General features: G+C 35.8%; 2 protein-coding genes across 5 annotated transcripts in view; both read right to left on the bottom strand.

The window, feature by feature from the left end:
• LOC136843666 (ectonucleotide pyrophosphatase/phosphodiesterase family member 1-like) overlaps positions 1-4,863 on the bottom strand; it is a 21,828-nt gene extending 16,965 nt beyond the window's left edge. The window contains exons 1-2 of one of the 3 annotated variants that reach the window (XM_067112227.1): positions 4,754-4,863; positions 260-354 (exon numbers count right to left, since the gene is read on the bottom strand). Coding sequence is in view for 1 of the 3 variants with exons in the window: in XM_067112226.1 (XP_066968327.1) it covers positions 4,754-4,757 (4 nt within the window). In the remaining 2 variants the exon portion in view is untranslated. Of the gene's footprint in view, positions 1-252; positions 355-4,753 lie in introns of all 3 variants that reach the window. The other 2 variants (XM_067112228.1, XM_067112226.1) reach the window with 2 other exon arrangements.
• Positions 4,864-6,364: 1,501 nt separating this feature from the next.
• Positions 6,365-24,891, bottom strand: part of LOC136843667 (ectonucleotide pyrophosphatase/phosphodiesterase family member 3-like) — a 68,169-nt gene continuing 49,642 nt past the window's right edge. For both annotated transcript variants that reach the window (XM_067112229.1, XM_067112230.1), the window contains 14 exons: positions 22,507-22,803; positions 21,385-21,528; positions 14,447-14,563; positions 13,963-14,070; positions 12,895-13,018; positions 12,076-12,177; positions 11,340-11,557; positions 10,536-10,715; positions 9,785-9,880; positions 8,696-8,831; positions 8,154-8,351; positions 7,670-7,880; positions 7,159-7,303; positions 6,365-6,767 (listed from right to left, as the gene is read on the bottom strand). In XM_067112229.1, the coding sequence (XP_066968330.1) occupies positions 6,624-6,767; positions 7,159-7,303; positions 7,670-7,880; positions 8,154-8,351; positions 8,696-8,831; positions 9,785-9,880; positions 10,536-10,715; positions 11,340-11,557; positions 12,076-12,177; positions 12,895-13,018; positions 13,963-14,070; positions 14,447-14,563; positions 21,385-21,528; positions 22,507-22,803 (2,220 nt within the window). In that variant the 3' untranslated portion in view covers positions 6,365-6,623. The remainder of the gene's footprint in view (positions 6,768-7,158; positions 7,304-7,669; positions 7,881-8,153; positions 8,352-8,695; positions 8,832-9,784; positions 9,881-10,535; positions 10,716-11,339; positions 11,558-12,075; positions 12,178-12,894; positions 13,019-13,962; positions 14,071-14,446; positions 14,564-21,384; positions 21,529-22,506; positions 22,804-24,891) is intronic.

Raw genomic sequence — 24,891 nt, forward strand, 5'->3', positions numbered from 1 at the left:
ATATATATATATATATATATATATATATATATATATATATATATATATATATATATATATATATATAACAAACAACAATAAATAAAACTGGACACACATTATAAGCAACAAATAACGACAGTGAATTAAAGAACAACATAAAACCCCGCGTATCTCGTAACAGCGTAAAATACACCATGGAATTTCCAGTTAATTTCTTTAAACTCCACAAATAATAATAATAAAAAAAAATAACTGGGAAAATTCTTTTACCTCTTACCGAGAAAGTCTGAAAATTTGTCCAGAGCTTTGGGAGTTTTCCTGATGTCCACCTGATAGTTTCGACGACTGCTAACGAGGAGTGATTTTAATTTTCTATAATAACAAAAAGAAGGTTATTAGTATTATCATAAACGTGATTTCCCATCCTCGAATGAAAGCTACGGAAAGCTGTTAATAGATTAAGCTGGCCTTGTTTGTGTGTTGATGTTCAAATCTTTTCGTTGATATTTGCTTACTTGCATATATATAGTAGATGACCGAGAGATATGCAACTATAGATTATACAATCCCAGAAACCCTTCTAGAGTAGTTTTTAATTTTTCTGGTTACGAATTATCTGAAAGAGAGAAATTTTTACTATCTTTTGGTCCAAATTTTTGCTTGCCAATTAACAGATTTAAATTCCCAAAATATTTCCTTTCTCTTGAATCCCTTGTTAACAGACTGAAACAATAGCTTATTTTGCCGGGAGAAGATTTTAAGGTTATGGTTAGACAAGTTTAGCCAATAGCTTACAAATTTTTCTATAATTTCAAGTCTATCATGTGCCCGATTTTTACAAAGAATGATATTAACTTGCTAAAGAATTTAGGAAAGAATAATTCATTGATTATTAGCAAACCTGACAAAGGAAATGGTGTACTCTTTCAAAGCGGAGAGGGTTACATTGATAAAGTGTTATCTTTACTTAATGACACTACTAAATCTAAGAAAATTGCCACATACAGACCCCTATCGCAGGAATATCCTGACTGGGGACAAAATAAACAGGTCGCTTAATTTTTTGAAAAAAGGTAATTATATTTCAGATGAAGAATACAACAACTGCTATGCAAGTGGTTGTTCCCCCGCTATTTTATACAGATTATACCAAAGATCCATAAGCCGAGCGTACCCTTAAGACCGATCGTTGCTTCTTACAGTACCCCGTCATATAGTTTAGCTAAGTTCGTAGTACCCTTTTTAAGCACTATAACGGACGCTACTTACTCTCTATAAAATTCATGTGAATTAGTTAATGACTTAAAGCATTTGCATATACCTCAAAATCATTTTTGATGCAGTTTTGACATTGAATCTTTATTCACGAACATACTTCTTAATGAAACCATTGACATAGCTGTGAATGAAATGTATAAAGATGGGAACACTCAGAGATTTAACTAGGAATAAGTTCAAGGCACTTTTGGAGGCAACATGTAAAGTCCTAAAGTTGCAGTCGTTACAGTTCCTAAACTAGTTTTTTAATGCAAATTGCCTTACATTGGTGAATTAATTAAGCAACTTGAGGGGGAATTGTAATGCTGTTTTGATAGATTTTATTCACAGATTACTTTTAAATTCATTTTTAGCGACGATTTTACAATAAAAAGCTTACTACAAGTAGATAGGGGAGCAATGGGTGGCCCAATTTTATGCATTTTTGCTAATTTGTTTTGAGGTTTTCGTGAGGGAAAGTGGTTGGAGGATTGCCCCTCACATTTTAAACTTTTGCTCTATAAGAAGCGATTTCTAGCTGATACTATTCTAATTTTTGAAAATGAACACCAGGCTAAGAGTTTCCTTCACTACCTAAATAGCAAACATGGAAATATAGAATTTACTGTAGATAGGGAGGTGAATAATAAGATGCCATTTTTAGATATTTCATTGACAAATCCGAGAGTTCATTCTCTGTTTACAGGAAACCCATTTTTTCAGGATTGGGTTTGAGTTTTTTCAGTCACTGTCCAAATATTTTCAAATTAAATGCAATTAATACCTTAATCTGCAGGGTTTATAATTTATTCTCCAGTTTCACTTAGTTTCATGAAGAGATGGAATTTTTGCTAAAATTTTTCTCAAATAATGGTTATCCAACCAATTTGGTCTTTAAACGTAATAGGCTGTTTCTGGAAGGCGTTTGCAGTCCTAAAGTTGCAGTTGTTACAGTTCCTAAACTAGTTTTTTAATGCAAATTGCCTTACATTGGTGAATTAATTAAGCAACTTGAGAGGGAATTGTAATGCTGTTTTGATAGATTTTATTCACAGATTACTTTACAATAAAAAGCTTACTACCTTTCAAAGATAAACTGCATGATTTATTGCGTTCCGGAATTTTTTACTGTTATACATGACCCAGCTGCCAAGGGGGTTATTTGGGTAGTTCCAAAAAGGCGCTCAAAACGAGACACTGCCAGCATGCAGGCATCAGCGTCAGGACAGGTAGAGACTTAGCAGTCAAGCAGCCGTCTTCCATCCGTGAAAAGTTAAGTATACCTTAGTTTAACCAGACCACTGAGCTGATTAACAGCTCTCCTAGGGCTGGCCCAAAGGATTAGACTTATTTTACGTGGCTACAGAACCAACTGGTTACTAGCAATGGGACCTGCAACAGTGCGGAATCCGAACCATTATACCGAGAAACGAATTTCTATCACCAGAAATGATTCCTCTAACTCTTCACTGGCCGGCCGGAGACTCGAACTCGGGCCTAGCAGAGTGCTAGCCGAGAACTCTATCGACTCGTCCAACGAAGAACTGTGAACATTGCAGTAGATGCAATCAGGCAAGACTAAGTATAAGGGATTTTAAAACTGTAGATTCTTGTTCAATATTGTCTGATTTAAGGATTTTAGAATCTATATATATTCACAAACTTAAGCCATAACTCAACCAAGATCAGTCTTCCTTTCCGTTATCTATAATCGACTGATTTTCTATCCGCTCTCGCTTTCCAATCATGAGGCTAATTTCTCTGTTGTCAAATTTTTCTTTTCGTGTTTGTTTGTCTTTTTTTAATGTTTATTAGTCCTTTGTTTTATTTGATGTTTTTTTTTTATCTCGTCTTGAGTTTGTTTTTTCTTAGTTATTGACTATTTCAATTTACTGAATTGTATTAGTTTTAAGTCACTATGTTTTCTTTTCTAAGTAGTGTCTTTTTTTATGATAAAGTAGTTTATAAAAAAATATTCTCGAGTGTGACCTTTCTTTCATTTGCATTTTACTAGTATAAAGTTTAATGTTTTGGTGTTTTGCCTCTATTTTAGGTCGAAAATGACTTATTATGTTAAAGCCGAAACGTCCCAGTGGAATAAAAATGTTGACTATAGTTCTTGTTTGACTGTTCCTGATGAGGACCAGATTACCTAGGAATCAATCTCTAGCAACTATTGAGAATAGGGAGGATTAATCTTTTTCTTGTGGGTTCTCTGAAGACCTTAATCCCTAGAACCGTCTTCCAGACCCACTGGGCCAAAATCTGTTTGGAAATAAAGCATCACGCCTCAGAATTACAATGAGGTATTTATCATCTTCTTGGACAGGCTTCAATCCAGGAGCTAAATTACTGTACCATCGTTCATTCAAAAGAATTTATCCAGTGGTCTATAATACTTACATGTTTGATAATGGCGAAATACAGATAATTTTATAATATACTGATAAATCATTTCTTTTTATTCTTTGAAGCTCTGTGTTGGATGGCAAAAAGCCAAAGTTATATCTGTCCCCGAGAGATCTGGTAATCTTCACGGTAACATTCCCTATTGAATGTCAACTTTTCTTCTCTACGATTCCTTTGTTATCTATGCGGGCACGTTTGAGGATCGATTTACTTTGTGAGCTGTTTTCCCAAACGCATGGAATGTTAGCCATTGTATGAAGGGTTTTCTTAAGTCCAAATTTTCGGTTATCATATGTCAGTAATATTTGCCTAGGCAAGTACCCTGCTCATGAATATCCGTAAGATTTGTTCCTCAGATGTTGCCAACAATTTCAAAATAATAATTTGAAAACGACTATCTTCCTTTCAAAACCTTATCCATCGCCAATGGAAAAACTGTATGCGAAGCCAATCGGATTTCTTGTCGTGCCTCCAGGCCAGGCAAAAAAAAAAAGAAAAAAATGAAAAGAGATTCAAGATGTTAGACACTAAGGGCAACAAGACTGCTGCTAAAATGTTCATGAGAGATATTCTTTCAGGCACTGAACTATCTCGCTGCCATCGGCCCCTGGGTCCAAAATATTCATCAAAAAACAAAAAACCTAACTGTGGTTGATAACATATATAGGTTACACTGGGCAACCAGCCCCTCAAAGAGAAAATGACAGCAAAGACCAGCGAACTATGGACCTGGATTTTCTAACATTTTACTCATATGATATGAGTATCAGTAATCCACGAATCAACAGTTAAAGTATAAGTATGCCAATGGAGCTATGATTTTTTTTTTTCCAGGAGCCACCTTTGTTAGGCTTAATGTTTAAAATTTAAAATCGTTGACACAAGCTACTAAGGAAAGGTAAAACTATTCGTCATTGTTCCTTCTCCAGGGACATGGCAGTTGGATTAAGAAAAAAAAAGTTATACTGGTCGTAACGTCTATGCAAAATATTACATGAATATGTCAAAATATGAACAAATCACAAATGACAGTAATCTCACGTAGTCTAATCATCCATCCCCAGACTTGTAAAGAAACTCAAAGAAACCACAATAGGAAATTTACCCATAGAGTAGGCAGCAGCACAGTGGAATCAAAGGGTGTTTCTAGGTGTGACTTCTCCAAAGATCAAAGATCAACTACTAAGCGATACTAAAATATGATGTAAGTCCACTCTGTAGCTTCGAGGATGTGACGTCAGTAAGGCGTGCTGCGTTCTCCTACCCATAAATTTGTTTGTGAGAGTTCGTTACTCCCTTAACATCGGTAAGTGCCGAATTTTATTGGAACTATGATCTGCATATATCTTGATATGCACTGAAATATTTATGGAATATATTTCCTCACGAAATCAATTTCAAGTCAATGGCCCCGGTGGGCTTGTTCTATATGAGTAGGTTTCATCTATTATATGAAGTAGGCTATGTATAAATTACATATATTACCCCGTGATTTTGTGCATATCACATACAAGCGCATATATGTATGTATGTATGTATATATATATATATATATATATATATATATATATATATATATATATATATATATATATAGCTTGTATGTGATAATACTAAAATCTGGGAACTAATATATGTAATTTATCATAACCTAACTCATATAATAGATGAGAACCTATACTCATATACTGAAGCCCACCGAGGACATTTCGTGAAGCTATTCCCATAAATATTTCAGTGCATATCAAGGTATATGCGATCATGGAGTTCAATAAAACGCCCGGACCGATGTTATGAGTAACAGAACTCACAAACAAATTTATGGGTAGGGAGAACTGCAGCACGCCTTACTGATCGTCTCATCTTGCGGAGTGGACTTACATCATATTTTAGTATCTTAGTAGTTGATCTTTGATCTTTGGAGAAGTCACATCTAGAAACTTGCCCTTCATTCCCACTGTTGCTGCTACTCTATGAGTAATTTCTATTTATTTCAAATCTGAGATGAACTGATTGGCTACGTGAATCACTTGTCATTTGTGATTTATTCATATTTTTGACATATTTATTACTTATTTTTGATATATATATATATATATATATATGTAACCATATATATATATATATATATATATATATATATATATATATATACAAGTATATACACCATGCACTTTTCCCCTGTAAAGGAAGTAAAGCCACAAAAGTAGAGCCTTCCCGCTTTTGAGCAAGCTTTTAGGGAATGAAATTGCTAGCCCTGCTCACTATTTCTCGACCCTACTAGCTCTGGTACTCATTTGCAGATAAGTTAAGTATATCTTAGTTTAACCAGACCACTGAGCTGATTAACAGCTCTCCTAGGGCTGGCCCGAAGGATTAGATTTATTTTTACGTGGCTAAGAACCAATTGGTTACCTAGCAACGGGACCTACAGCTTACGGGTAGACTAGTGAGAGATAGGCTGGGGTTAATCTCGGATCTAGCAAACGCAAGCTGCGCGCTGCACGAATAAGCAGTGACTCCTGCTTTAGTTGATTGTTGAAGTATTTGGGATGAATAGTCTTTTAGAGCATCTGACATTAAAGAATTGGAAAGGCGAGAATTGTGGAGAAAAGTAAAGTGTTAAAAAGAATAGTATAGGTGAGAAGTGGATCAGAGGGTTCCATGGTGATCCGACCATGTGTAAAGAATGGAGGCTATAAAATAAAAATAAAAATCCTGACTATCATCTCTATATTTTTTAGGATATGGTTATATACATGTTACAAACATTACACAATATGTGTACAAAATATTTAAGACAGCCGGTAGTATAAATATATATAATGATTTTGCGCTCGGAAGAGGGCGCACATAAATTAGTGACGTGACAGCCCTGTGCATCAAACAAGACTGTCGCTCTTTCGAGAGAAATGCAGTCGCAATCGGCTCACTGAGCGATTTAAACGATGCATTATAATTCTAGGACGAGACCGCTACAGCGGCCACAGCTGAGGGTGTATTCGGAGAATCTGATGCACCCGCGTTTCGAAGGGCACCTTCGGGAACAGGGTGAGACCCGTGACTAACTCGACATCCTTCACCCTGCTGGTGAATTTCAGGGCGAATTCGCCTAAACTCTGTGAAAGAACGAAAGAAAGAAAAGAGGGCAAATGTTGTTAGAAGTTTGTATTCATAAAATGCTTATAATTATAAAACTGTTATGTCAAGAGAAAAATGGGAAAAGATATATTCCGTTAAGTGGATTTTAATGTAACAGGATTATTTTTCAGCTTTTAACTTCTAAAAAGGGGGGGGGGGGCCGACTATTCCACTTCTTGGAACCTTTGAAAAATGAAATGTTCTCACTTCTGGTACAGAAAATACAATGAAATGTTTTATAAGATTTTACGGTCTTATTCCTGTCATTGAGCAAAAAGATATTCTGTAAGTTGAACTAAAAGGTGGTGAAATCCAGAATCATTTTACCTAAAGCCTTTTATTACCGTCGATTACTGACTGAAAACTTACCAAACAGTTACTAATCGGCTGATCTTGATGAAAGATGAAAGCTATGCTGTCTAGTTCCTCGAAGGGGCATCTGTCTAAGGTCCTGACTTCCGCCTGACACCGGGTCAGTACACAGAACAGGTCAGTGGGTACCGCTGGCTTTTTGCTGAGGGTATAAAAGACTCAGTTAGATATCAACTGTACAGATTAAAAGAAAGATATTATAATTTTAATTAATTCTTAATTCGAAATCCAAAGGGAGGAGCACTCTATAGCACCCTTTCCTAGACCAGGCCGGAAGATCATAAATAAGAGGGTTGGCGCTTAAAAGAGGGATGGTTATAATTTTCAGGAAAAGCAGGAGGGAGAAAATTCCAAAGCTTGGTAACAGAGGCAAAGCAACGGCCAGTGAGCTGCGTACTCCTAAGAGGATAACTGATTTCCCCCCACAATAAAGAGGTGAAGAGACGGCCTCCCGGGTGTTACGAGGCCTCCTGCTAATCGTCCCTTCATTTACCCCTACGGAAATTACCTGAATGCAGAAAAATTATCCGGATGAGAATTCGAATCGTAATCGAAAACCGGACCGAGAACGAAGTTCAGGGGTCCTTGGGACTCGATCCAGGCCGGGGCCAGGGTGCTGAGGAGTCCTTGCCATCGGTCCCTGACATCCTGACTCACTGGGATGGCGTTGCTAATCAGGTGAGACGTGTCCCAGCCCTCAGTGTGATTTCGGCTGAACGCTGAGGAAATTAAAACGCCGGTTAAGTGTTGATTGATCACATGGGTCTATACAACACAGGTGCAATGAGATCACTGAAATAGTGTCATTGTCATCAGTGTTGAATTTCCTTCTGTTGTTAGGAACAGTGATAAACTTTATACTTACATGGTATGAAAAATATGGTGAAATTGTCACTTAACTTACATTATCTAAAAGGGGGAGGGACCTATAACATCTGTAGAACATACTAAGAGAAATGACTTGTGAAGGGTGTTAATGATAAAAAGCTCACCTGATGGGAACAGCGGTAACATGGAAAAGTTCAGTCTTTTGAGCACACTGTAAGCGGTGCAGGTCGGCGTCATATCAGGCTGTAATCTTGCATCACTGGACCACCTAGAACCACCTAGGTTATTACGGAAATTATCAATCTGGTAAGGATAGACGGTGAAGCTTGTCCACAGAGGTATTTGTATCGCAGAAGAATAACCTGCGGAGATAAACAGATCATAATTATGCATTGGTTATAAAATTCAAGATAATTGAAGGATTGTTCAGAATACGTCCGCTTCCTGTAGCTCAGTACTTTTCATGAATGGTCAGATGTGTCAAAGTTCATTTTGCTGCAAACTAATCCCCATGACTTATACACTCCTTCCATATTGGTATTAAATATTAAGAAGAAATAAGAAACTGATATTCTAAAGACTTCCAACTTTAAGCTCCCCCCAACCCCCAACTAAAAAAAAATAAGGTAACAAAGATTTAGAAGAATGACATCTTTTCAAAAGCTGGCAACTTCACTGCAATTCTAGTACGATACGCGAAACATACCTGTGATACGGTCCATGTGGTACAAGATAGAGACGTTGACGACGCTGTTGTTTATGGTGGGGATGCCCCACGGCGCATGGTAGGTCTCTATCTTCTCCTCCTGTTCTTTTGTCAGGTCAAGGGAGGGCATCCAGGGCTGTTCGTGAGAGAGAAATGTCAGTGGCGAATGCAGCTCTCTCTCTCTCTCTCTCTCTCTCTCTCTCTCTCTCTCTCTCTCCAATCACATGTATTATTCATTGAAAGTCGTCTTGGAAGTTCAAGGTATATGAAACAGCTAATTGAAGATTCAATACTAAGACAGTCCTTATTTAGTCATGCCGAAAATAGCAGTACCATATAAAAATAGATTCTGTGCAGGTAATGGTGAAAATCAACTTTTTCGTCTTTTTACTCTTACACTGTCAGTTATTTACTCGCTAAACTTCCTTAAAAAGCTGATTTTGCCTTTTTCCAGGTAACTTTTCCGGGCCGAAAACAAATGCGATTATTATTTATCTTTATTTATCTTTTTACTCTATATTCGTTATCAAGTTTGTGGAAAGTTAAAAGATTAAAATCATTATCGTGATCCATAAAATAAAGCAAATACAAAAGAATACTGTGTTTTGGTGAAAAAATTATGTTTATTCAACAAGAGCCCACCTAAACAATCGTATAGTCGAATTCAAAGACCCTTTTCTATAATAAAGCTTCGCTTTGGCACTGGGAATTCCCACCACATTAATTTCTGGTTTATGTATTAAATTAGGGGATTAAAAGAAATTAATGATACTTTTCCAGAACTACATGCATTTGGAACAAAAGAACCCCTTCACTAAGGCCTGAACCTCATCAGGAAAAATAGCCACTAAATTCTCGCAATGCCTAGCTTACTTTAGCATTATCAGGAAGGCTCAGCATTCTATTCTTTTTAGTTTTCTACTTTTCCATTTCATTTCTATATCTATAGCTTCAGCTATGATATTTTTTTACAAGTCCAGGCCCATCTGATGGTATAGAGTTCACACAAATCTCACAGACGAAAAAATTAATCAAAATAAGTTCAACATAATGTCGACATTTCTGAAAGCTTTTAGAAGACTTACTCACCTCAAGAATTGTTGCATCTCCCTCGCATCCGGAGTCCCCAGCATAACTCCCAAGGCTACTATTTGGGTATCTCAAAACTGGTGGCTTTTCATGTTCCTGTGAAATTTGCAGACAAGTCAGAATTAACGAATAGTTCACTAACAAAGAAGTAAATATGAACAGTTCAGAGAGGGAATGCTAGTTCATAAAATCGAGACAAACCAGAAAGTGGAAAAACTGATAAACAGGACATATTAAGAAAAGTCATAAAACGAACGGTTTGAGAAGTGAGGCATTTACCTAGAACTACATCAGAAAGACTAGCTCAACTTATGATGAGAGAAGATGTAAAGAACAGACAGGAAAGAAAAGTAATAGTAAAGTTTTCAAGCATTCAGCAAAAGAGGGAGGGAGCCTGTAAGCTAAAACAATGGACAAGAAAGGTTTAGATGATGGTGACGAGGAAGGGGGCCTGCTGCCAGGCTTTCCCCCTCCCCATCCCCTAAAAATGTATCAGAAAAATACAAGTATTTAGAGGGGTTAAAGCATATAAATAACAAGCCACCCCAAAGACACCCAACTTTCTCCCCTCCCCACAAAAGAGGTCAGGATATAAAATGTCATGAACTTTGTTGTGTATCCTGTTATAGTACTAATTATCACGAAAATCTTTAAAAAGGTAAAAGCTAGTATAATTTTCTTAGTCTAGAATAGCAACAAATGAACAATTTCTGAATCCACTCTATCCAAAGTGTTTAAATTCGTAACTTACCACAATCTGAGGTACTTCTGGAGGAGTACGTAGCATGTGATGGAGGGCCCCCCAGGTGCCGTTGTTCTTAGCAGGTATTACACCTGTCAGGTGACACATAAGATTATACACCTCAATATTCTGGAACGGTTTCACCTTGAGGTTCGACTGGAAATCCGGACCGCGTGCCATGAATATAGTCTGGAAATGTTAAACTCAGGTGTAGTTGAATCGGACTGGACAATTTGTGAAATTTCTGTTCGCCTAAAACTTTGCTTTGAATTTTAGATTTACATTAGGGAATTTTGAATAAGCTAAACTAGACAAAATAAACTGTTAAAGCATATATATACTGTATTTATATATATATGTATATATATAAATGCATATACAATACATATATATACATATATATATGTATATATATATGTATATATATATATATATATATGTATATATATATATATATATATATATATATATATATATATATATATATATATATATATATATATATATATATATATAGGAACATATATATGTATATATGTTTATATACTGTATATATACAAATATATACATATATATATGTATACACACACACACACACACACACACACACACATATATATATATATATATATATATATATATATATATATATATATATATATATATATATATATATATGCTGAGCAAGTTTCCCAGCCCCCTTGATCGACAAGCTATCAGTGGCTACCAGAGTCAGCTGGAGTCAACAAAACGCCAGTGGCTAGCTACCTTGCCTCATCCCCCACAGACTATAACTGAGAGAAAGAAACGTACGTTCATCTCGGGGAAGATGTTGTCATAGCCATGGACTCCGTCCATAACCCAGTCCATCGGCTTGAGATTCAAGGCGTAGCCGGGGTCGACGTCAATGATGAGATCTTCTATCCGCCTGTTATAGGAGAAGTGGACCCTCTTAGGGAGGCCTTTCGGATCGTAGACCCTCATCTCTTCACGTCTGCAGGACAACTGGCGCATGATTTCCAGTGCGGCCTCTGGAAAAAGGAGAGAGAAGCGCCATGAAGGGTAACCGGGTCTTGGATTTGAAAGAGTAAATTTACTTCTTCTTTTAAATGAACACCATATTCTTTGGAAGCTTGGATTTCAAGTCAATGGCCCCTGTGGGCTTGTTCCATATGAACTGGGTTCTTCATCTGAAAAATAAAAATAATAATAATACTTCCAAGACTTTTACTGAGTCTTCTGTCCAAAAATGGTTCTTTTAGTATTTGGTGGTGAAAAATATGTATTTATGTGCCTTGCAAGATGTACAAAAGAATTATAAGAGAAAACAGAAAATTCCATATTGGTGTCGTTATAGATAAACAAATGAAGAGGTTTAATAAACGGGTAAATAGGCAGATAAAGATTATTAGTAGACAGATAGAGAAGATAGATTTACTCCATAGATATATAGACATAGTACATACATACAATCATACATACATACGTACACAGAGAAGGTCAGTCAACAGACAGATATATGAAATCAATTATATTAATCTCCCTTTACCTTTACTTTGTTGTTTGAGAGAAATTTTCCCACTGGCGCCACCTTTGAACGAGGCGTGGTCTTTGATGTCATGAACATAATCCATCACGCTCAGGATCTTATCTGTTCGAGGAAATAAAAAAAAATTATTTTAGGATAAACAAAAAATTTAAATTAACTTAGAAAATTAATGAATGAATTACATTCTGTTCAGGGAAAAGCTGAATTACGGTCTGTTCAGGGAAAGGATAAATTACAGTCCGTTCAGGGAAAAGTTGAATTACAGTACGTTCAGGGAATAGTTGAATTACAGTTCGTTCAGGGAAAAGTTGAATTTCAGCCCGTTCAGTGAAAAGTCAACTGTGAAGAAATATAACTCATAGTAGATAAATATGGTCATTACTTAGTTACATTTCTAAAAAAAAAAAAAATTTATCAAAATGTTCCATCTTAGTCAATGAACTATCGAGACAATTGGTTATTTACAGTAGCATTCAAATATCAAACTTCCTTTCGACATTTTTCGAACTAAATAATAGACACCAATAATTATTGGTCCATTGACTAAGATGGAACATTTTGATAGTTTTTTTTTTTTAGAAATGTGACTAAGTAATGACCATAATTATCTACTATGGGTTATATTTCTTCACAGTTTACTTTTCCCCTGAACGGGCTGTAATTCAACTTTTCCCTGAACGGACTGTAATTCAACTTTTCCCCTGAACGGGCTGTAATTCAGCTTTTTCCTGAACGGACTGTAATTCAACTTTTCCTTGAACGGACTGTAATTCAACTGTTCCCCGAACGGACAGTAACTTTGGCAATCAATGAACTTACCTCCTTGAGCAAGACCGTGGTCGGACAGGAGAATGATGTTGACACAGTTGAGAATGTTCTTCTCCACCAGCCCCTCTAGCAGAGTGCTGAAGTAATAGTCCATCATTCTCAATTCGTCGTTTAGCTGCAAAGAACAAGATTAATTCATCTTCAGTATCAGCAAAGGACTCAGTTACTTATACAGCTACAAGAAGACCCCCTTCAAGAAATGAAGATACCCCAACAGTGCACTGTAGGTATCACCTAAGGTTCCTGGCTGCGTCCCTTCGGCCCCTAGCTGCAACCCCTTTCGTTTCTTTTACTATGCCTCCGTTCATATGCACTTTCTTCCACCCTCCTAACAATTGTTTCAATGTTATGACCTCATCCGTCCCAGAACTTATCCTTTTGCCTAAATTTTAGATTCCAGTTTCAATTACAATTCCCAGGGAAAACACCCAGACCTACAGTTTTCATTCTTATTGCTCATTTGATTTTTTATGTTTCCTTATTCTTATGTTTTGTTTCTTTGTAACTTCGTATTTACAGTTTAGTACAGCTGAAGAGGATCATAGTGAAATTTTGAAGCTTCTGTTTTCATATTCATTCACAGAATATTTAAGATCAAGCAAAATATTAGTAGGTGTGTAGGCTAAGGAAATATATTATTAAAGGTATGGAATACATTTTCGGATATTGAGGCGTTGCAGTTGAAAAGGCACTGAACCCCAGTCATTTTCCAGACACAGTCACTAATAAGGCAAAAAACAAAAACAAAATAGAATGCAGAAAAAATATCCAAAATTAGCCGGAGAACTATGTAACTAATATGCAGTTTCAATGGACAGAGATTTGCTTGCAAGTTTCGGAAATAAACACAAGGTTAGAAAAGAGACTCCATCACATTTTATAAGAAAAAGATACTAAAAAGCTAGCTGAAATAAAAAAATAACAGAGTTTTAAAACCTCTTAAAAATACAGACCTTTGTGTAAGATGCTAAAGAATACTTATCAAATACCTATGAGATTTAAAAAATTCTTATACAATTTTGGAATCTTACAATGCTTGGAAAAAATCCACAAACTTACCTCCTCAGAATTCGGCCCATAAGCATGGCCAGTGTAATCTGGTTCACTGAAGTACAAAGTAATCCAGTGTGGACGCTCTTCTTCTGGGAGCATGAGCCAATCGACTACCTTCAAAGTAAAAATTCAGGTGTGAAAAAATGACCCTAACTCTTAAGCATAATTACAACTAGAGATATAAAACATACACTTAGTTTCAGTCGTTTAGCAAACCTGAAATATAGGTCTAACTACACACACGCACAGTTACAGGTTTTACTCAGGGGACCCTCTCCCATTGTGTAGTCAGCTGTAATCAGCCAATTGTTAAACAGTCATATATATATATATATATATAATATATATATATATATATATATATATATATATATATATATATATATATATACAGTATATATGTATGTATGTACAGTATGTGTGTGTGTGTGTGTATATATATATGTGTGTATATGTATGTATATAATACCTGTATGTATGAATATTTTACCTGTTCTATCCTGGCGTTATAAGGTTTCGTTCCGTCGTATTTCATCCAGTAGGTTGGCTGGCCGTCTTCGATGAAGGCATCGGAACCAGGCCAAAAGTAGGTAGCACTCTTCTTTCCCTGTATAAAAAAAAATGTTCAATGATTGTTGAAGTACAAGTGCGTAAATATAGATATATATGAACTCTATCTAATTACCTAATCATATTTACATAGTTTTCTTGACGAATATGCCGACTTTTTTCAACTTTCTTAATTACTTATATCATTTAGTTTCTTTATATCACGTTTTGATTGGCAATGAACGCATCCACATAAACAAACATTTATCAACAAGCCAAATTTTATCATAAATTTCTTCATATAACATACATGTTTCTATCCTTAGTGATTTACTTTAATCATATTTTCCATATTAGAAATAGTTAGATGAAAAATAAACATAGTATATAAAAAATAACGAGAGTATAAGGGAGATAGAAATAAAAATTAACAATTACGATTCAGGCAAGTCCTATGGGATGACGTTATATATGACTTTTTAAGCAGACTAAAAGTAATCGTCAACTCTCTGCTACTCTTGTTAGCTTCCTCGAATTCTGTATTCCGTCATAACTGAAAAAGATGGCTTGTCGTCAGCTAAAGAGACAAATAGTTCATATGCCTCTCTCTCTTTCTTTGGTTGTCGACATCGGATTTGAGAGTTATGTGATTAACTTAACTCAGTAAAACAATGAAAAAGAGTATAAAATTTGACATACTGTAGATATTCCACACAGGATCCTCTTCCCCCCATAAAATAACCCCCACCCGCAACAACCAAAACCACTATCTCCCCTTCTATAGTCACCAAGAAGGAATCGAGTCTATAGCTCAAGAAACACATGTGCCTTCCAACGAAATTCGCGTTAGAACATGAATCCCCTTCTCAAACATTCAATTAAAATATGGCATGCACAATAACGCTATAAACCGCCTCCATTTTGGTCAAAAATTGCTTTTAATGTCAAGCGTTTTTGTTTACAGCGAGAGAATAATCGTTTGATGTCGGTGAGCCGTTATAAAGGATGTTCATTACTCGAAGAATGTCTGCCAATCAGAGCTTTTGTTATTGTTGCTTGAGAGTCATTCAGTGACCGTGTTGTCCCGTACTTAAACCATTTTCTCGGTGTCGTAGGCGGTATTATTAATCGTCCGGCTTTAATATTACCGCTATAATGAGTTTAGACAACGTAGGTCTCATAGAAATGTGCGATGTTGCCAGGCAGCCGTGGATAATGATAAAGGCATGTTTATGTTCAAATGATGGTGATAGTATGAGCTTTTGCTGGTAACAGATCATGATGGTTGTGTTGTTTTTGGGTATCGCAGTGTCTCAGTAGTTGAGGATAAAGAGGAAAGCTGTGATATTAAAGAGAAGGAGACATCAGATGACGAGTAATGCATCCCAATAACAGTAATAGGCCTGGTGATAATTTTAAGATACACCCCCTTTGTGCCGCTAGCTGAACCGTAGCCTACGTGCGCGTAGACTGTGTGTACCATCCCATCAGTGTTTTTTTCCAAAGTGGGTGATGAGACGATTAATGATATTTTCAAGGCATACTGGCCAATAGGGAAAACGTTCTAAGGGCAAAGCGAGCAAGGAGTGGACGCAGCTAGGCGATTACCCTCGGTGTAAGGAAATAGCCTAATAGGCATTCATGCAATAGCCTCTATGAGGACCCAAGTTGCTGTGGAAAAAATTGTCTGAAGGAGGAACAACAATAAAGAACGTGAGGAGGAGGAACCCCACCACCAGAAAAATAATAGGTGTTTAGAGTGAATCCTTGAACGCATAGCTGAAGGCTAGGATTCCATTAACGCGTTGGCCCCTGTAGCAGGGTAGTGCCATCAGTGCACCACGTAGGCATTACTTCAGGTTCTTTGCAGTGTCCCTTCGGCTCCCAGCTGCACCCCTCTTTCATTCCTTTTACTGTTCCTCCATTCATATTCTCTTTCTTCCGTCTTACCCTCCACCCTCTTTTAACAATTGTTTCATAGCGCAACTGCTAGGCTTTCATCCTGTTACACATTTAAAACCTTTTACTCTCAATTTCCCCTTTCAGTGCTGAATGACCTCAATTTGGGCTAAATTGTATTATTCCAGTTAACACGTTCGTGGTTGCATTTGTGTTTGCAGAAAAAAATAGAACATATGAAAATATACACTTTTGTTTACATAGGCATGGTTGTGTATGCAGTAGCGTTTGCGTTACGCATTTTCTGTAAGTTTCAGTCGTTGCGTGTAGTGTTGAAAACTCAATCACAAGGTAACGGACATCTGTGACGTCACTATGTCCCAGCATCTACTTCACTGTTGCTACACGTATGGGCTTCGCTCCTAGGAAAATGCCTTGAGGAAAACATCAAATTTCATTCATGGAGACTGAAAAGTTAAATTGAACTTTGCAGCAGCGTAAGTGGCTGTACGACCTGAAATTACCCTCCAATAAGGATTTAACAATAGTCAATAACATATGGAAGAGTATTGCTAATATAATGTGAAGAAAGGATTTGGATACTATTGTTATGCATTTCTTTTTTTATAATGTTTCTTTAACACCTTCAACTTGTTATGATTTATTTTATTTGTTGCCCATGTAAAGAAGTTATTATCTTCTTTTATAGATGCTTTATTGTTGCTGGCTTTGTTGTTGCAGTAGCGTTTGAGTCCCAGGAGGCTTTAGAAAGACACACTTCATTGACTCACTAATTAAAATATACACATTATTTACAATTGAGTGAATCTAAGTATGAGTCGAAATGTGAGCCTTGCTTCTTCTCAACACACAACTGGTGAGGCACTCAGCCTCACTCCACTAAGGCTCTATTTCATCTTCTGCTTCTCTCTGCTCTTCTCTGTCCTCTGCTTCTCTTCCTTCCCTTTTGAAGGCTTTTCAAAATGGAATGCCCATCCTACGATTGGCGGGCAATAGCTTCTGTCCAGCCCTTGGTAGAAGCCTAATTGGCTGGGGCTTACCTAACGATGTCCTTTTTGGGTGTATTAGTTGAATTAAACCCTCCTACAAAGGAGGGTACTTACAACTTCACTGGAAGTCTTGGTTTCCAGCGAGAGTGAACAGCTAAGCACATAGACGAGCTTGTTTAAAAATTCCTTTAACGATTTCAGTAGATTATACTCGCACCCTGTTTTGATTACCTGAGCATAACGCATCCTGTTTCTTTCTCTCTCTCTCTCTCTCTCTCTCTCTCTCTCTCTCTCTCTCTCTCTCTCTATATATATATATATATATATATATATATATATATATATATATATATATATATATATATATATATATATATATATCACTGATTCTCTTCTCAGTTCTTTTTCTCTCTCATATTTATGTTATTCATATATCATTACATCACTCGGTCACCTACCAAACATTGTCCTCAATGTTTAATTAAAGATAATAAAATGGATACAACAGTAACAATTAAACTTGCAATAAAACATAATAATGGATATGATAAAAATTGTTTCTCCAACTGTGGAGGAAAAGATATAAGTTCATCGAAACATTCTAAAAAAAAATAATCATGCTATTATTCACAAACACACTATACAGCTGATAGAAAATAGCTGATATAAACATGTACAAATCTTAATGTACGGTAATATTTGTTGATTTGTACACCAACACAAGTTTCCTGTGTGTATTAGGTGTTTAGTTTTAGAGATGAGCTAATCGTAAGATATTTCCAGTTTGTCACAATCCACAAAGTAGCACTTTTATTTTTTTTTTCCAAAATCCAGGTACAAGAAACGAACCCAACAATTTGAGTTGCATTTTTTGTCCAGTTTGCTAATTAACGTAGCCTAGACCCAATCGAATGTAACCAGGGCTCAACATAGCATATGCCTATCCTTATCTCTAAGCTTACCCACAGGTGATAGTCATTAGTCTGCTTAGCTAATACAGGTATTGCCCTACTTACGATGGGGTTAGGTTCCAAAAAACCCATCGTTTGTTGACAAAATTGTATCTCGAATATGGCCTAGCCTACACTAGGGTAATCAGTACCATCTATACATATATGGTAGCCTAGCCTACACTACACAGTATACTCTATACATATACGGTATAGTAATTATTAGTGTCAGCTAATTCTGCAGGTTCAATGCAGATTGACTTATGATAATTCAGTATAAAGAGAAATTGAATAACAAACAAGGCTTAGCTTACATTTTGGTATATCATATACGGTAGCCTAGCCTACATTAAACTGGATTTTCCCATAATAACACCGTATTATACAAACATCAAAATAACGAGTGTGCATCTTTTCCATGGATCTTTTAAAAAGTTATGCTTTACTACACTGTATCCAATTGTATATATTCTCATATTGCTTTTGCATTATACACTGCGATCATAGTGATCAAATGTTTTGGTTTGGGAATCGATCACGGGGTGTTTATTTCGGCGCATTTAACTCAGTTCAGAGCGCTTTTCTTGCTTCTAGCTAGCGTAAATGAATCTCTAGATACTTTATTTATATGGGACAAAGATATTTTTTGTTATACGAAGTGTCTTTAAGTCGAAATATAACTTAAGTCTCGTTGTGAAATTAATTTAGTTTTTTTTTTTCGTTAATAGATGACGTTGGCGGCAGGCCGTTTAGAGCATATTTGTTTGTGTGAAAAAAATCAAGATTCCATTTGTTATTTTCTCTTGATTTCATCATCATAATACGAGCTTTACTATTTATCTTTTATCGGCGTGAAAACAGCAGTAATATGTGTTCTTTCATGCCCAGTAGCTTTGATTAAAAAAAAACTCTCCAATTTTATTTACGGTCGAGTTTCATCCATGTTGCCAATGCACGATAATTTATAGTCATTAGCAGCTTGAACATTGTTTTCTCTGCTTCAGCTACAACTTGTAACTTAAATTTACTGTAGCCGTATATTTCCTTGTTTATCTTTTCTCCACAGCGGATAAGGGTATAATGTAAAAATATATCAGTCCTATTGAACTTAACGTCACTTTTAACATAACTTCGGTAATTGTTTAACCGTACGATGGTTGAAATGCAAGCAAAACAGTTGTTATCCGGTTTGGTTATTAGCAAAACAACAGTTTCTCGTTCGGTTGTTTATGGCTGTACGCATTTTCGCAAGAGTATAGGGTTGCTAACAATGCTTTTATCATTCTCTTACTAGTAGCTCTTACTTTTTTTAACTAGAAGATGGAATAAAGAGATGGAGGAAAAGAAGTTGGTCTATTGTAAGTTGGTCTCTCTTGCTGCCTGATTCTACGCTGTTGCCTGCGCCCGCGCGAAATTTTAAAATATTTTCTAAGTATTGTCGTATCGGTATTAATTGCTAACCCCATCGTAAACTCGCATTATCGTAAGATGAATTATCGTAACTCGAGCACCACCTGTACATGGATGTTATGTTTTCAGGAATCTTTCTATTAAGTGTGAAATGAGGCACAAATGAGGCTTGCTTCATTTGTTATACTGTATATAGGCCTACTCTCTGTATCTGTCATCATAATCAGGACTAAAACTTATACGAATTTGTTCTAGCCAGTACACCCGTAAAAACACAACGACCCGGTAATATCTGGAGTCTCGACTCACCATCAGTGCACTGTACGAAAAATACCAGGATTGGATGAATGTCAACCAGCTTGATGTTGCCATGGTATAGTTTAAATATACAACAAGATTTTCATTCACCTTTAGAATATCGGTTTTTGCTCTGTGGAGAACGATGACGCAATACCTTCAATTGGGTCACAAATGCTCTTGATGAGAGGCGGGCTGGAACAGATGTTTCAGATCTTGAACGTGAGCAAAGGCATATAGGGAAAAAGATATCTGTGGCTTCCAGTGCCAAGAAGAATACCAAACTCTGAGAAGATGACTGAGTCTGTGTCGCCATGAACTTTGAGCAGACCATGCCATGTCCTCATCTTTCTTCTAACAGCTCGTATTACAAACATAAAAAGTGGCGTAGTCATTTCAACATTGCCAGACCCCTCCCCCCACTCCCTCCACTCCTTGCAGATGACCCCTGCCTGCAATGGATTAATGCAACTGACTACCTAACAGAAATAATAAATAAGACAAGAACTTCTTCAATTCTGGTGAGTAAAACGATTTTTGCCATTATCCATTTTCTCCTGCTTTTTTCATCATTACAGATTATTTTTATGTATTAATTACTACTGTTGTCACCATTAATTGTTACTCACAAGTTTATTAGGATTAGAATTATCATACTAATGTTTATTGATGTTTGTTATTTGTGTGACGTTATTGACTTTTTGGATTTTTAAAAATATATTGCAATAATCACCATTACCTTCACTATAAAGCATTATTCAACGGCTTTTTTTCGGATTATCATTAACATGCTCCATTAGATGTGTATTATTGTTTACTGATGTATATTACTTGTGACAATATTTTTGGGAAATTTTCAAACTTTTTTTTATTAAAAAGACGAAAAATGGCGGTGGGTTGTATCATTTTTTTTTTTAGTTTTACCACACAACATTATGAAACAATAGAAGGTAACAATACAATCAATATCTTGGGGTTTTCATACCATAAAAACAATAAAAATACGTTAGTGCATAATTGGGAATTGAAGTAAAAGAAAAAATATACACATACATTTTTGCAAAAATCTCAGAAAATTTATAAAGTTTTTGTTTCAACTATTGTTACAAAGGCTTAATTTACATAGAATTAGCTTCACGTTAAAAATATTGTAATCATAGCGTCATAAGTAACGATGTTATTGCGATTTGAATATCGTTGATATTCAATCACCACATACCTAATCTTGGAAAAATGACTCATAACATGTGTCTCGTGTGACAGACTCTGGTTGTCCTTTCCTCGTCGCAAAAGGAAAAATGACAGAACCTTACCTGTTTATTGAGGGTGTTCCAGATGGGCTCCCCTCCCCACCATCTCCCCTCGGTCATGTGGTTGTTCTTGTAGGAAAAGGTCTCTTTAAAAACTGGATCGAAGAAGTTGTTGCGAATGATCCCGTGGGACTCAGGATACAATCCCTGTCGAGGAGATTCAGGCTGAGTCAGGTTTTGTTCGAAACCTACATTCGGTTTCAACTTGATATTTGGAGTGAAGGATGGCCCCAAAATTTGTACAAATCCTACATTCAATTTCAACTTGTAATTTAGAATTTAGGATGGCCCCGAAGTTTGTACAAATCCTGCATTCAATTTCAAGTTGTAATTTGGTATGAAGGATGGCCCCAAAATTTGTAAAAATCCTACATTCAATTTCAGCTTGGTATTTGGAATAAAGGATGGCTCCAAAACAATTTGACATTCGATCTGGCCCTATCTTAAAAAAATAAAATATCGGAATAGAAAATTTCCATATCATTTGAAAGGATCTATTATTGCTTTGGCCCCAGTTTGTACAAATCCTGCATTCAATTTCAATTTGATATTTGGAATGAAGGATGGCCCCAAGCTCTGCACAAATCCTGCATTCAATTTCAACATGATATTTGGGGTGAAGGCTGGCCCTAAAACAATTTGACATTCGATCTGACTCTATCTTGGACTCGTAAAATAACTGAATAAAAAGGCTTCATATTATCCTTTGAAAGGGTCTGCTATTGTTTTGAACTAGATATAAGTAACCTGTTCAGATATGCAATTTTTTACATTGCGGCTGTAGTTAGACAATAGCCAGAATTAGTGTTAAGCATCATATGCTGTCTCTGTGTAAATATTACAAGACACTGACACATACACACTCAGTCATCACTCCACCCACACTAACCTCCAAAGAGACACAAGTAGTTCATAAAAGTCAAAAGGTTAATGAACTAAAGTACATGTAAATTGTTCACCATTCTCTCTCTCTCTCTCTCTCTCTCTCTCTCTCTCTCTCTCTCTCTCTCTCTCAGTGCAGTTATTATTTTAATCAACATTAATATTAATTGAATGATAATGTTTCATAGTTATAGTTATCATTATTATTATTATTGTTGTTGTTGTTGTTGTTGTTGTACTCACCGTAACAATAGAATAGTGGTTGGGAAAAGTCAGGGTAGGATACGAGGGAACCATGTACTCTGCGGAGACGCCCTCGTCAGCGAATTCCTGCAGAGTCGGCGTCAGGTTCCTCGTCAGATAGTCCGCCCGGAACCCGTCCATGGAGACGACGAGCAAGGGACGCGATCCGTAATTCTGCGGGCACTCCGTTTGGACGAGGATCTTCCCCACCTTCCTTTCGGGAATCTCGTCACCGTCCTCCACCTTCCCAAACATGGCCCCGAGGACAATGATCAAGACGATAATGCATATTGCCACCTGTTTGTAAGGGGAGATTGATGTAACATCAATGATAACTTTGCATCAGATATGGAGCTCAGGCCCTTAGATCGTTATTCTACATTAGGGGAAGGCTAGGATTAAATGTAGAATTCAAATTAGGACTTTACAGCAGATATAAGATTCAGACCTATAGGTCCGTATTCTGCAATGGGGTAAGGCTAGGATCAAATACAGAATCAGTGCTGCCGAAGTGTGGAAATGATGTCACTAATACGGATTATCTTGTACACATTGTGATTAGGCTTGGAGCATGGAATCCACACATAAAAAATTCCGCACTTTTTCCACACTTTTTACTTAAGGAGTGTGTGCTAGTTAAAATCTAATAATAAGTTATGAACATTTTTTACGATTCTATTTTATAAGTCTCACACACAAATATCCATAAAAATAAATTATCAGTGTTATTCTTTTTAATTTTTGGATGCGTTTGGATGTTTATCAGGTGTGCTGTTCCTGCATGACGCTGACCGTTGGTTCCTGATCAAACCAAGATCTAGATAAACTAAATCTTGGTGCAAATTGGCTCCAGCGCCAACCCGCCATCAGTTACTTATTCTAAATTATTTTTAATCTTGCCATCAACAAAATCCACATTTATTCTTTTTCATAATACTAGTAAATATTCTTATTTTGCTAGTTTTGATGGTATATTTTCTTGAAGTTTGTATGAAATATATATACATAATAACATTCATACTGCCATTTGGTAGCAAATTATTTTTCGGCGATGAACTCGGCAGCTTTGCAATTTACATTGCAATTTTTGCATGTGAAAATCATTAATGTGTTTGTATATTAATCAGTTTGATTATTCTACAGCTACAGTGACATAAACTTTTGAAAGGAACGAGTGTTAATGATTTCATAACTTTCATTCGTATAACGTAAGATTTTATAAAAAATCATAGGCCTAGTCTACGAGTATAGATGATAGCGCTCTTGATTTCGTTGTCAGTTGACATTCACTGCCCTAGATGAATGACTGAGTGGATAACAACGATAAAAGAAAGGAATTTTATATCAAGCAGTAGTAACTAATTCCTCATGTAAAATTAAATGGCTCAGTACATTAACCTAGGTCCAGGATACGTTGTCAGTTTACCTTACTCTGAAAAATAAGACGTAGTTATAACACCGGTACTTACTATTATATTTGCAGTTTCAAAATATTCTTTATGAAAGTGATTGCAATTATGTAATTTCAGTGATACAGTAGAGTGATAATTATTTTTTAAGTTCACGTGCGAGCATATAACCAACAGTGCTAGTTAGCCCAAGATATAGGTCTAGTCATCATATTTATGGCAATAATGCCGGATTGAACGTCATTATAATTTCATCGTTAAATTTCATTAGACGATGGAATTAAGATATTTATATATATATATATATATATATATATATATATATATATATATATATATATATATATATATATATATATATATATATATACACAGGGTGCATAAGTAACGCCCTTTGTTTAAGTGGAACAAAATTAAAAGCCTTTTATTTTCCTTTATTTTTTCGAACATGAATGTATTGCCACAGGTTAATAGGTTAATATAATATATTAACAAAATTTATATAATTCTTATTCGGTTTAATAATGCGGCATAAGTAACGCCATTTTTAATTTTATATCTTATAATATATATTTTCTTTATTATTTTCTTTAATTAATTTGCTAAATCTTTCATTTTTTCAGATATTTTATACAACCATGAGATTAACAAAAGGAACAGAGAGTAAAAGCAATTCAACTGTACTATCAAAACAATAAAAATGGTGCTGAAACCGCAAGATTGTTATCAGCTGAATTTAACATCCCAAGGTTGCAAAGCCAAAATATCATTTGTATTGAACATTATTAAACTGGATAAGCATTATATTAATTTTAGTAATATATTATATTAATGTATAAACCTGTGGCAATACATTCATGTTCAAAAAATAAAGGATAATCAAAAGGCTTTAATTTTGTTCCACTTAAACAAAGGGCGTTACTTATGCAGCACCCTGTATATATATATATATATATATATATATATATATATATAT

This window comes from Macrobrachium rosenbergii, chromosome 12 (assembly GCF_040412425.1).
Source record: "Macrobrachium rosenbergii isolate ZJJX-2024 chromosome 12, ASM4041242v1, whole genome shotgun sequence".
NCBI classification, from domain to species: Eukaryota; Metazoa; Arthropoda; class Malacostraca; order Decapoda; family Palaemonidae; genus Macrobrachium; species Macrobrachium rosenbergii.